At 37.9% G+C, this 14,038-nt stretch overlaps 1 protein-coding gene across 1 annotated transcript in view; it reads right to left on the minus strand.

Annotated features, from left to right (window-relative positions):
• IQCH (IQ motif containing H) overlaps positions 1-14,038 on the minus strand; it is a 230,139-nt gene that overhangs the window by 151,492 nt on the left and 64,609 nt on the right. The window contains exon 6 of the mRNA XM_010834520.1: positions 3,624-3,744. Within this exon, the coding sequence (XP_010832822.1) occupies positions 3,624-3,744 (121 nt within the window). The remainder of the gene's footprint in view (positions 1-3,623; positions 3,745-14,038) is intronic.

Consider the following 14,038-nt stretch of genomic DNA (forward strand, 5'->3'; position numbering starts at 1 on the left):
CTTCCAAGGAGTAAGCGTCTTTTAATTTCATGGCTGCAATCACCATCTGCAGTGATTTTGGAGCCCCAAAAAAATAAAGTCTGACACTGTTTCCACTGTTTCCCCATCTATTTCCCATGAAGTAATGGGACCAGATGCCATGATCTTAGTTTTCTGACTGTTGAGCTTTAAGCCAACTTTTTTACTCTCCTCTTTCACTTTCATCATTGAATGCCTATGTATCTGTAATTCAGAAAGATCTTTATTTCTCATTATGAATGTAGAATGTTTATTGTCTCCAGGTGGTATTAATAAATTAGATGGTAAAATCTCAAAGGAACTTTGTTCTGATTAACTTACATAGAGAAATGAGCACTTACAGGAACTGAATATTCCTAAAATCCCCAGAAAATAAGGAAATTGAACTTCTACTACTTTAGATGAGCTCCCTCTCACCTCCCAAATTCAGAAGCTCATTGAGCCTCCTTACTTTTCATGGCAATATGGGCTATTTGCATAGATGCAATAAGAATCCTTTCTTCTTTTACTAAGATAGAATTGAAAAAATTGCTTATGCAACCAAGAACTTGCCTGGAATTTCATATTTAACAATGATGCTATTAATCAGGTGTAACAAATTACATTTAAAGGACTAAGCTTGATTTTATGGAACCAAAAGCCTACAAAACCCTCCTAGAAAAACTGGCCTGGCTTACAGGATTTCCATCCTTACAGTTGCAAAGTAATGTCACTTCCCAGCAGGCTCAAGAACCTTAGGATATGGGGAGCATCTCTAGAGGAGAGGAATGTACCCAAATTTATAGGTCCTACAGTTGAAATCTGGTGGACAGATTTTCTAGTCTCAGGATAGCAAGTAATAGAGGATTTTAAAAGTTCAATCTGAGATTCCTTCCAACAGAGCAAACTTAAGATGGCCTATGTGGTGATTAACCTTCTTGCTGCACCTGTGTAAATAATCAGACCAAACCTAATGAAATGACTTAACTTTGTGAATAATTTTTAAAGATCATTTTGCATCAAATTGGGGCACAATTGTAGGAATTTTTTTTTTTTTTAATGTTTTAGAATGAGCAAAAGAGATTACTGAATACTTTTCAATGGAATGCCTCCAGGAATTATCTGAATCTAGTCTTTGACTATTGTACAACTCTGCAGAGATTAAAGTTAACTTGTGGGGAAAAAACTGATAATAATGCAAATAATTCATATCTATAGACATGAAAAAAATTGGTGAAGGTTCATTCCTTCCTCCCATGCAAATGCCAATTTTCCTTGTGTTTACAAATTTATTTCAATATTCCTGATCTACAAAGATATGTCCTTTGGATTCTCTTTTAGACCAGTTGTGACATCTTACAAATTCTCTTTCAAACTGATGAGTTAAACAACTAAAATCTTTGACTTGTGTTCATTTGTGAGAGAGTAGGGACTTTACCTGTTTTTGAAAATTATCCCTTATCACCATTGTCTCATTAAATGTTCATAGCACTCTCACATTCCTGTTGACTAGATTAGGAATTAGAATTCATCTATTCACTCATTCATTAAAAACTCATTCATTCATTCAACCAATATGTAAGTTCCTTTTATATGTCAGGAACTATTCTGGGGCCTGGGGATTCAATGGTGAACCAGACAGATCTCATGGAGCCTTTAGTGATGGAGAAGACAAAATAAATTCACAAATTAATATATAATTACAAATTGTGATCATCTATAAAGCAAAAAGACGGATGCTTGAGGAAATGACTTTTACAGGCAGAGGTAAGAGGACTGGTGAAGGCCTGATGTGAAAACGTGCTTGGCCTGCTAAGGAAAAGAGAGAAGTCCCCTGTGGCTGGAGCACGGAGAAAGCTGAGTGAGATGAGAGTGGAGGTGAGGCTAGATCCGGCATGTCTCGTTTACACAGTTTATTCTAAAACTGGAGCACAACTTGCCTGAGATTTCACAGAGCCTGAACTGAAAATTTGGTTTCTTATTAGAAGACTTAAATTCTTAATCATTTACTAGGGGTGGGGATAGGGGTGGAGACATTATTCTTTGGATTTAGCAAGATAATTCCAGAAAAAGTAGGGAAGTTTGTCTTGCATTTTCCAAAACTATCCTCTCTTCTGGGAGTTGGTCATCTTTCACCACATGCTGGACTAGTATAGATCTGGGGTGACTCCAATGACAGTTCAGAGCATCAGGAGAGGTAAACATTTAGGCACCGTATCAGCATTTGTGTGGCTTGTGCTTTCCTGGCATTCATATTACCTTGCACAGTACCAGACATATGGCAAGTAGTCAATAAATGTGTTGATTAATTGGTTGATTAACTACAAATATTATGGTAGGCCATGTGTTCTCTGGCAGATAACTGAGGGATGAAAATGTGATGCTTTTCTGGAACAAGTTGCTATGACTCTAGATTTACCTTTGTTTTGCAGCAATTTTTTACTGTATCTATTGCTAAAGCAAGGATAAATCGGTTGGTTGATCCATTCATTCATCTTAATTTGACCCCAGGAAGAATATAAATTTTTCTAAAGCAAGAAATAAAAACTCCCTGGAGTTTTCCCAGGGAGTAAATATAATGTAAACTAACTAAAACCATGTGTCACCAATATTTCTAAACAACCAGGGTTCGTAACTAAGAAAGTAATTGTTTCAGTTGTGGGAGGCTTAATCAACTAAGAGGCTTATAATGATGCAGTCCTTCTTGAGTTTTTCTGTACCACCACTAGTGGGTCAGCAGACAGGATACAGGAGCTGTAAAATGGAGAACCTGTAAATCTTCAGGTACCAGAGGAACCCTGGGGAACCAACTTTAGATCTAAAACACCCCAGACATCAGTTAGAAAGTGAGACAGAAATAAAGATCATCTCACTTGCTCATATTTGAGATACAAAAGGGGATCCACTTAAGCATTCTTTAACACGTCAGCCAATTATGTAGCAGGGAGAAGTAAAGAGGGTTACATTTATGACACTCAGTCTTTAGTCATTCACTTACACTGTCATTTGCTTATCCATTCAACCAACTATTTAGTATCTACAAAATGCTAGATGTGGTTCTAAGCACTGAGGATATTGAGATAAAGATGACGTGACCTTTTGCTTAAAAAATGAGAAATCTACTGGTTTCACAAACCAATATTAGACTAAGTATTTAGACTGGTATAAGTCTAAGTATTAGTATAAGTATTTAGACTAAGACCTGCATAGTTCACTTAATAATTACATTCATTTCTGGCTTCATATTTTTATGTAGTAATATATTAAAATAAAATTTTAAGTATTATCAGAAAAGGATCAGAAACTATCTGCTCAGAAGCTTTAAAAATTATAATATCACCTAAATACAATAATAATTTTAACATGTAAATATACCAAAATCTAAATCAATAGAAAATCTATAGAATAATGGATCTTAGAAGTGGAAAGGGACTCTGGTGGTCATCTAGTCCAACCTTCTGATTTACACAGAAGGAAACTCAGGCCACAGTGAGGACTTGACTTGTCCAAAGTCACCTTGGAGAATCAGCATCTGAGTCTGAATTCAAACTCAGGCCCCCAATCCCACCTCAAAGCTCTTCCCCTTATGTTCCTAAACATATAAAATGCTTATCTGAATCACTAACCTTTGTTAGCATCTGCTTGTAAGACTGGCACTGGGGTGAAATAGGGATCCGTGCGATGAGAAGCTGGTAGAACCGTGAGGCTGGATATAGTGGAGCCTTTTATTAACTTCTGAGCCTTCACCTAAATGATCAAAAATTTGTTTTCAGCAGACATTTTTGCCTTCAAAATGAACACAGTTTTCTTCTTGTAAACAATAAATAAGGTTATGAATATGAATAGTTTCATTAAGTTTTAATAAAGTAGAAATATCAGCTCCAATTTTATTGCTCACAGGTACCCTGTGCTATTGTCTACTGTCAGGAGTTTGTGTAATTTAAAATAGTTAATTAAATCCAATTAACATGTTGTGATTTCCACTATGCAAAGTCAGTATAGTAGTTAATAAAGGAACTATTAAGATTTTGTTCAATTTTAATGACTATAATATAAAAGTGCTAAATCTTGACAGAGGAGGTTTTGAATACAGCAAAGTTTTGTACAGGCAAATTTTCTAGGAAATACACATTAGAGTTTTGAGGATAAATAAAAACTGGGAAAATGTAATAATAAACATATCAGTCAACATTAACAGGTTAAGGATAAACTCGGAGCAGACTCTAGCAGATCTTAGAAATAGTTAAAGATGTGATGTATAGATCACTTAGAGTAGATGATTACTTTTCCTAAAGTCATTAAGTGCTTCTATTATAGTCACGAAATATGAATTGTTTCTATTAAATGCTTTCTAGATTTCAAATATTATATGTATTGCAAATAAATCACATGTAATTATATAGGCCAAGCACAGTATTTTTACCTTTATTATAGGAGGTTATGAATTACCTAGGCCCTCTCATCAGGGAAGATGCAACTGTTTGGTATTTAGAGATGATTTTAAAATTTCCCAGTCATTTTCCAAACATTAATTAATTTGCATAACTTCCAAGGGAACTAGGTAATGGTTTGCTATTTAACTACTGATTTTAATAAAGAACCAAGTCAGAAAGGTTAGATTTTTCTCAGGTCACGGTAGAGCACTAGATATGCAAAGATTATTCAATTTGAAGATTGATCTGATTCTGCATTAGTGAAATTTGCCATTGGGTTCCACAGTAGCTCATCTTCTAGTTCATCAAGGTCATGGTGACCTTAAGGAAAAAGAAAGGGAAAGTTTCATCAAGACTCCAGGGAGAAAATCACTTTGAAAAGTAATATTTACTGGCTGAGAAATGTCTGTGAACAAAGTTATTTTAGAACTCCACTGCCAGGATGTGGTACTTAAGGGAAACTATTAATATAAGTAACACCATCTTATGGACACCAAACCCTTTGGCGATGTTTGGAGAGGATGGTTTAAAATGACTACAAATAGGATTTTTAACAGGAAAGAGCAGACTGTTAATGCAGTCAGTTTCCTTCCAGGCAAGCGGGAAGAAGCAAGGGTAGAGCTCCGAGTTGTGCTGATGAGAGTGCGCATGCGCATTGTGCGATTGTGGAACTTCAGCATTGCTGGTGTGCTCCTTGGTCTCTTTTCCTCATCCTCAGCTCTCCTCCCGCTACTTCACTTCCAGATAGGAGTAACTTCCAGGAGCTCCTCCTAGCCAGGGAAGCTGAGATAATCATACAGTGTACTGTGATCCAGACATGGTGCAGACATAGACGAGGATGCTCAGCATCAAAAACAGAAGGGTCTCCAGTTGTCTGATCTCAGGGTCAGGGAGGCAAAGGTAAATCGAAGGAAGATAGAAAGATTCCACTTGAATAAAATTGTCAAACACTGTGAAGGTGTAAAATATAGATTTGGCAGTATCGGGGCTCACAGCATCGTTCATCTGGATTTTCTGAAAGCCTTTGACAAAGTACACCTGACAATGTGCTCTTGAAAGCTAAAGTAGCAGATCTGACAGTAAACACAATGTAAAGTGCGACACGAAGGAGATGGGGGAAGGCAGACGACGGTCAGCTTCTGTCAGGCTGTCAGCACTTTCATAACGCTGGTTTCTTTCATTCTTTACATGGCGTCAATCTCAACAATGTAAAAGCTGGACCCAAGGGCTAGGGCTGTGCTGAAAAGGCAGTGAGGTGGGGTGTGTGTGTAGGAGGCAGAGAAGGGTGACATCCTGGTGAGTTTACAGAAGTAAATCCTTCAGACAGGATCTCTGGATGGGAAACATCAGCCCCCTCTGCTGTCGGGTTCCCATGGTAAGGATAACCACTCCTGCATGTGCCCGGTTGGAAGAACAAGGTCAGTAACAACCTCAGCATTTACTGAGCACTTACTATATAACACTAACTTTAATACAGTAAGCATTAAATTTCATGAGCAATGGAAAATCTAAGAGCTATGAGAGCGCAGAAAAGGGAGTAATTAACTCTGCCTGCTGGTATTGCAGAAGGCTTTGCAATGACTCTCAACACTGGCTGTATATTAGCATTACTCAGGGAGCTTTTTAAAAATACTGCTGCCTGGGCCCCAACCCTGGGCAGTTAAACCAGAATAGCTGTGCTGGAGCCTGGGCCTCGGTATTTTTACAAAGCTCCCCAGGTGATTCTGATGTGCAGCCAAGGTTGAGATGTACTGCAGTAAGTGATATTTAAATTGCATCTTAAAAGAAGCATTGAATTATATCACGTGGAGAACAGGATGCAATTATAGGTAGAAAGAATGGTGGCAAGAAAGCAAAAGAGCACACAAATGCATGAACATTTCACTGAAGGTGAAGGTCTCTATGTGGCTCGAGTATATTGTGTGTATCAGGAGGATAAGGTGTGGATGAGACGGGAAAGGTAGATAAATGCAAATTAAAGAAACCATGTGAAAGTGCTGATTGCCTAACAGAAGCTGAACATCATCTGATTCCGGCTTCTCTTTTATGTTGTGTTTGATACTTATACTGAACTGTGCTTTGTGGTTTGTATGCTGCTAATAAAAGAATCATACTATAAATAGAACAATGTCTCTCATATCTGGTACTTCTCATTACCATTTCCAAAACTGTAATTCAGAATTCTTATCACTTTATGCGGAAATCTTCCATAATAGCTTAAAATTTTTTCAATATTTAAAAAATACAGAAAAGCTTAAAGAAGAAAACAGCAATCATATTCCTGTCAGCCAGAATTAATCATTGTTAGTATCTTGGTATATTTGCTTCCAGGGATTTCAAATAGAAAAAATGTTCTATTTTATTATTCTGGTAACAATGATATATGCTCATTAAAAAGATTCCAAATAAAAACAGAGGTGAAAATTGAAGAAACCATATCAAATATCACTAGATGATTCATTATCCCTGATACCTTGGGATGATTTACTTATTATTTTAAAAAAATAGGATTTATATTACATTATTAAACTTAATTTGACATGAATTTCATAGGAAGGGGAAAGGCTGAATTAAACCCAACCAATTATTAAGCCTCAAATAAATATTTCTTTACCACATGATTCCTGTGAGTTAAAAAAGATTCTTCTGCATGGGTTGGCAAAGTTCTTCTTAAAGGGCCAGAGAGTAAATGTTTTAGGCTCTCTGGGGTCTATTTTTATAGCTGGAAAGTAGCATAAGCAATATGGAAACAAAGGGATGAAGCTGTGTCCCACTGAAATTTAATTTACAAAAACAGGCAGTCTGCCCTCAGGCAGTGATTTGTGGACTCCTGCTACATGTTCAATAAAGGTGATTATGAAAAAATATTTAGGTTATTTGTTTACCTATTTATGTATATATACATTTTTTAACCACATGTTTTTATTTTGGATAATAAATCCTAGCTTCAGAAGATGAGAACATGAGAAGTTTCTTGCTACTTCCATCTCCTCTCCCTCACCTCCCAGTTTTGTATTGTATTCTTTTTACATTGTCCAGATTTATAATATTCATTCTGTTTTGAAACCATCATTGCTATGATCGTTTAGCATCAGTTCTACATGTGAATGGATCCAGTGATTATCAACAGTTCTTCTGGCATGGTTTCACTATGCTTGCATTATTTTGTGGAGTTTTAGATTGCTTAGCTTTGGTTGTCAAGCAGTTCTTTCCAACAAGTGTTCATGGATATTTTGCTTCCCTGAGCCTTTACACTTGAATTGCACCTGGGGCCATCCTCTCTTCTCTCAAAACTCTGCACTGCCATCTTCCACAATGAATATAATGAAATCTGATAGCAGCCTGATTTTTTTTTACCCCTTATAGGTGATTTTTTTCCTTCTGCCTAGATGTCTGAAGCATTTTTCCTCTTTCAAGTTCAGGTGTTTAACTAGGAAATACCTTTCTATTAAATATTCTAAATCAGACTTTCTTGGGATTCAGTGTTTTCCTTCATATTGCAGATTCAGTTCTTTTTTCACTTCTGGAACATCTTCTTACACTGCAGCACCAGGTACGTCCTCTCTTTCATTTGCTGGGTTCTCTTTGTGAGGGAAATCACGTGTCCTTAAATGTTGGCTCATCTTTATCTTTCATATTGTGGTTCCTAACTATTTGTTCTCTCCCAGCTCCTTTTAGAATAGAACATTGAGTTTTAGCTGAGCACATGGCTATCCAGTTAAAGACCACATTTTCCCAGTGTCCTCTGTGACTAAATGTCGCCAGTAAAACTGTGGCGTAAGTGATATGTATAACGTCTAGGGCATCCCTTAGAGTGCCTTCCCTGGACTATTTTTATCTTTCCTATGGACTGAAACACGGGTATGGAAAGGAGCCAGCTTCAACCACTGAAATGAGAATTTCCTATAACCACAGGGATGAGGAGGTGATGGAGCATCAGGACAGAAGGAACTGTATCTTGGATGACCTCCTGGAGGAGATCCTGCCAGCCTTGGATGTCTCATCTGTGGATTTTTTTGTGAGTGAGAAAGAAACTAATTTATATAAGGCATTATTTCTTTGGATCTCTTTGTTACAGCAGCTTAGCTGGTAACAAACTAATATGCATATCTATTAACTTCAAATTAATTTCCTTTATCAGATGAGAGTGCATGTACTGTGGTTACAGTTTTTTCTCCCTGTCAATATTTCAGTATTCAGCAGTGTCTGTTCTGTTCTTTCTATTTATAGTGTATTTATTAGTTCCATAAAGTATTTTGGTATTCGATTTATTTCCTTATGTCTGCAACCTCTTTTTTTAATCTCATTCTGCTATGTTATCATCACATGGTTGAGCTCTAGTTTTATTTATGTCCCTATCAACTGTGCTATAATGTGAAGAAATGGTGAGAAAATTCCTCCTCACAAAATTCCTTGAGTTATGTTTTCCTTAAATTAGGCTTTGTCTTTTGAAGCCCAGGATTCTCCCTCCCTCCCCACCTTCCTTTCTTTTGTTAGCTGTTGGTGAAATACTGACATATATATAACAGATCGGTAGTGACCATATCCTTTCTTTTCACCTTGCACATATTTGCGCAGCTGTGTCCAGACACTCTACTTGCTCTGATACAGTATCTTGTCCCCCATTTTCTGGCACTAGTGTGACTTCACTTTCACTTTTCACTTTCATGCATTGGAGAAGGAAATGGCAGCCCACTCCAGTGTTCTTGCCTGGAGAATCCCAGGGACGGGGGAGCCTGGTGGGCTGCCGTCTATGGGGTCGCACAGAGTCGGACACGACTGAAGTGACTTAGCAGCAGTAGTGTGTTTTCTATCCTAGCAACATGTGCTAACTGGGTATTCTGGGTTTTTTCCACCTTTCTATTACCTGAAGGCTTCTCTCCAGATTTTGTAGTATTTCTGAGGATCTCAATATTTTGAGGATTCTCAAAATACCAGTAGTATTTCTAAGGGCTGAGGCGGGGTGAGGCAAGGAGCTATGGGGCACCCTCTACTCTGCTCCAGAATCTCCTGCTTAGTGAATTTAAGAAATTATGTACAACCTTCATGACCATATTCAGCAACCCTGGCCCAACCCTAATCCTCATCTGATGGATGGGGAAACTAAAAATCAGAAAGGGAAAATACTTGGAACACGTGTATAATCTGCCTTGTAGTTCAGAGGCACAACTGAAATGCAAGTCACCCTCATGCCCCAGTGCTTCATGCTGTATTTTCTTGATTCCTGAGTTCTTGAACCTTTAAGCAAACACATCTCAGGTTGTCAGTTCCTAGTAAAGTCCTACCACTTTGTGCCCTATCTCACTCCTTTCCAAGTGCCATCTAATTTAGAGATAGCAGGAGTCTCACCTTCTCTCAGACTAAGTGAAACAGGAGGGGAGAGGGCAAGGCACATTTAAAAGAATGACATAGATATAGGACATGCCAAGAAATGGTTAGAACCAAGTAGGTCCAAGATGGCCAAAGATTCGACTTCCGGTGGGCCTTGACCTTCATTATACACTTGTTGTAATACACTAGCATGCTAAAGAACGTCCCCACCAGCACCATGGCAGTTCTGAGGCTAACCATGGTTGTGGTTCAATTGCTCAGTCGTGTCTTACTCTTCGATACCCCATGGACTGCAGCATGCCAGGCTTCTCTGTCACTGTCTCCAAGAGTTTGCTCAAACTCATGTCCACTGAATCGGTGATGCCATCCCACCATCTCATCCTCTGTCATCCACTTCTCCTCTTCCCTTCAATCTTTCCCAGCATCAGGGTCTTTTCCAATGAGTCGTCTTTTCAATGGCCAAAGTATCAGAGTTTCATCATCAGTCCTTCCAATGAATATTCAGGGTTTGATTTCCTTTAGGATGGACTGGTTTGATCTCCTTGCTGACCAAGGGACTCTCAAGAGTCTTCTCCAGCACCACTTGGATGGCATCGATTCTTCAGCACTCAGTCTTATTTACGGTCCAACTCTCACATTCATACATGACTACTGGGAAAACCATAGCTTTGACTATATGGACCTTTGTCAGCAAAATGATGTCTCTGCTTTTTAATACACTGTGTAGGTTTGTAATAGTTTTTCTTCCAAGGAGCAAGCATCTGTTAATTTCATGGCTGCAGTCACTGTCCACAGTGATTTTGGAGCCCGAGAAAATAAGGTCTGTTACTGTTTCCACTGTTTCCCCATCTATTTGCTAGGAAGTGATGGGATCAAATGCCACAATCTTAGTTTTTTGAATGTTGAGTTTTAAGCCAGCTTTTTCACACTCCTCTTTCACCTTCATCAAGAAGCTCTTTGGTTCTTCTTTGTTTTCTGCCATTAGGTGGTATCATCTGCATATCTGGGGTTATTGATATTTCTCCCAGCAATCTTGGTTCTAACTTGTGCTTCATCCAGCCTGGCATTTTGCATGACATACTCTGCATATATGTTAAATAAACAGGGTGATAATATACAGCCTTGATGTACTCCTTTCCCAATTTTGAACCAGTCCATTATTCCATGTCTGGTTCTAACTGTGGCTTCTTGACCTGCATACAGGTTTCTCAGAAGGCAAGTAAGGTGGTCTGGTATTCCCATATCTTTAACAATTTTCCAGTTTGTCGTGATCCACACAATCAAAGGCTTTAGTGTAGTCGATGAAGCAGAAGTAGATGTTTTTCTGGAATTCTCTTGCTTTTTCTATGATCCAGTGGATGTGAATCTAACCATAAAGGCCCAAAGTGGGCATGGCCAAATTCCGAGAAATCTCCACCCCTTTCCTGAAATAATGGGAGTAATCCTTCCACTCATGAGCCTAGGAAATTATCCATCCCATAAAAACCAACCATGCCACACTTTGAGGCTCTCTCACCTTCTGAGATGGCCCACACTCTGTCTGTGGAGTGTGTTTCTCTCTAGATAAGTCTACTTCTTACCTATCACTTTGTCTCTCACTGAATTCTTTCCCAATGAGACATCAAGAACCTGAAATTCACTGGGAACATAAGGATTACCAGTATTCTTGGAACTAGTAGAAAAACTCTCTGGAGAAGCTTCTGTAGCACAAAAGCAAGAATCCTGAGTTTGAGAACTGTATTTGCGTCCCAGCTTTGCCATTTACTTAGCAATGTACAGGGTAGGCATAAGTCATTTACTATCTCTGAGTCTCAGTTTTATCTTCTGTAAAATAGGAATATTCTTATCTACAGAGCAGCTGAATTTTATGTAAAGGATCTATTCCTGGAGACATTTTATAATTGTAAACTCACATAGTTCAAAACAACTAGACAAGGAATGGCAAGTATGGCAAAGACGTCTGCTGAACCATCGATGTACTGCTCAGCCAGAAACTGCGTTTCCCAGGCCCTCTTGTAGCTTCCCATGTCTTTGTGGCAAGTTCTGGCTGGCAGTATAGAAACTGCAGTGATTCTCCTGGTAGGACTACAGAAAGACGGTGGGAGAGTCACAGTCATCTTAGATCACAAGATAGAAAATTGCCTGTTCAGTAGGACAGAGCCATAAAATGGAAAGTGTGTGGTACCTGGCATTGTAGAGCTGCTGTGTCAGCCAACACTGCTCTGCTGAAACTGTGACACCAAAAAGCATTAACTAGTGTTGCATCTGTTATTTGTATTATCCTGAATTACACAAGATATTTTTATCTACTCAAGTGGTACCTCCCTTAAGCTTAAATAGATCTTAAATTTGCTCAGATTGATCCAGCTTTGTAAGAAAATGAAATTTTTTTTTAACTTGGGGAGATTTGAATCATTTCAAATTTTGTGTATAAAGCCAGAATTTATTATTTTACATCATGGTATTTCAAGTTCATATAATTCAATTTCACATAAAAATCAGCATAACTGGACTTCCATAAGGTCATTGTGAGGGATTAACATGTTAATATATGGAAATACACATGATAAACTTTTCTTGATACCAGAAACTGGGTTTCATTTTTGTTTCACATAAACATTTTATTGAAGTGTGATATTATTTAAAGGCACAAATCATAAAGTCATCAATTGATAAATTTTTACAAAGTGAACTCTGTAGGTAACCAGCCTTCAGAAAAAGAGGTATAACATTGCAAGCACCCAAGGGACTTCACTCAGGTTCCCTCCCAGTTGCTTCCATAACCCAAAGGTAACCACTATTCTGAATTCCATTACCACCTATAAGTTTTCTGTTTTTGAACTTAAATGGATTGTTACAGTATGTATTCTTTTGTATCTGACTTTTTTCTTTTAAAATTGGTGTAAGATTTACCCATATTTTTATATATAGCAGTGTGTTCACACCATAGTATTGATTTTGAATTATATTAAAAATTATAGCTATAACCAGTAAGACTTGAGCCTCCAAACCTCCTACTTTTTGCATTGTTTATGAGATTTCTTCTGGAACGCTGTCTCTCCCTCTTTCTCTCTCTTAGCTCTGGCTACTATCACTCTTTAACTACTGCCTTAAAGGTAATATCCTCTAGGAAATCACCTCTGATCTCTTCTTCCTCTGAGTTCATATAGTTTTTCTTTGTACTTGGCTTATTTCATTTACAAATATATTTTAGGTATTCGTGTAGCCCCTGAAGGCATTACATAATTCAGAATTCATCTAAATCTGTCTTTTAATCTCACTTGAAGAAATAGAACAAAAAAGTTTTTTAAAATATAATCACTTAAGACATTGGAAAGCAGCAATTAACATAATCATATTAATAGAAAATATTTTCCTTTCAGATAAAGATAGTACAATATTGAGACTGAAAAATGGGCTAGTCACCATTGTGGTAATGATAGCTTATAACAGACTAATCCTCCTGAACATAACAATTGTAAATTCTGGATAAAATATTAAAAAGGGAAAAACTATTTGAAGGTACACAGGTAAATTGAAAAAGGCAGAAGCTAGAAGGGAGTTGATGAGGAAATAAGGAAACTATTGGCAGAGATCAAATTGCCAACATCCACTGGATCATCAAAAAAGCAAGAGAGTTGCAGAAAAACATCTACTTCTGCTTTATTGACTATGCCAAAGCCTTTGACTGTGTGGATTACAACAAACTATGGAAAATTCTTAAAGAGATGGGAATACCAGACCACCTGACCTGCCACCTGAGAAATATGTATGCAGGTCAAGAAGCAACAGTTAGAACTGGACATGGAACAACAGACTGGTTCCAAATTGAGAAAGGAGAATGTCAAGGCTGCTTATTTAAATTATATGCAGAGTACATCATGCGAAATGCTGCGCTGGATGAAGCACAAACTGGAATCAAGATTGCTGGGAGAAATATCAATAACCTCAGATATGCTGATGACACCACCCTTATGGCAGAAAATGAAGAACTAAAGAGCCTCTTGATGAAAGTGAAAGAGAGTGAAAAAGTTGGCTTAAAACTCAATTCAGAAACTAAGATCATGGCATACGGTCCAATCACTTCACAGCAAATAGATGGCGAAACAATGGAAACTTTAAAAGTGAGGAACTTTATACTGGGGGGCTCCAAAATCACTGTAGATGGTGACTGCAGCCATGAAATTAAAAGATGCTTGTTCCTTGGAAGGAAAGCTATGACCAACCTAGACAGCATATTAGAAAGCAGAGACACTACTTTGTCAACAGAGGTCTGT

The sequence above is a fragment of the Bison bison genome, unplaced genomic scaffold, assembly GCF_000754665.1.
Source record: "Bison bison bison isolate TAMUID 2011002044 unplaced genomic scaffold, Bison_UMD1.0 scf7180017864034, whole genome shotgun sequence".
NCBI lineage: Eukaryota > Metazoa > Chordata > Mammalia > Artiodactyla > Bovidae > Bison > Bison bison.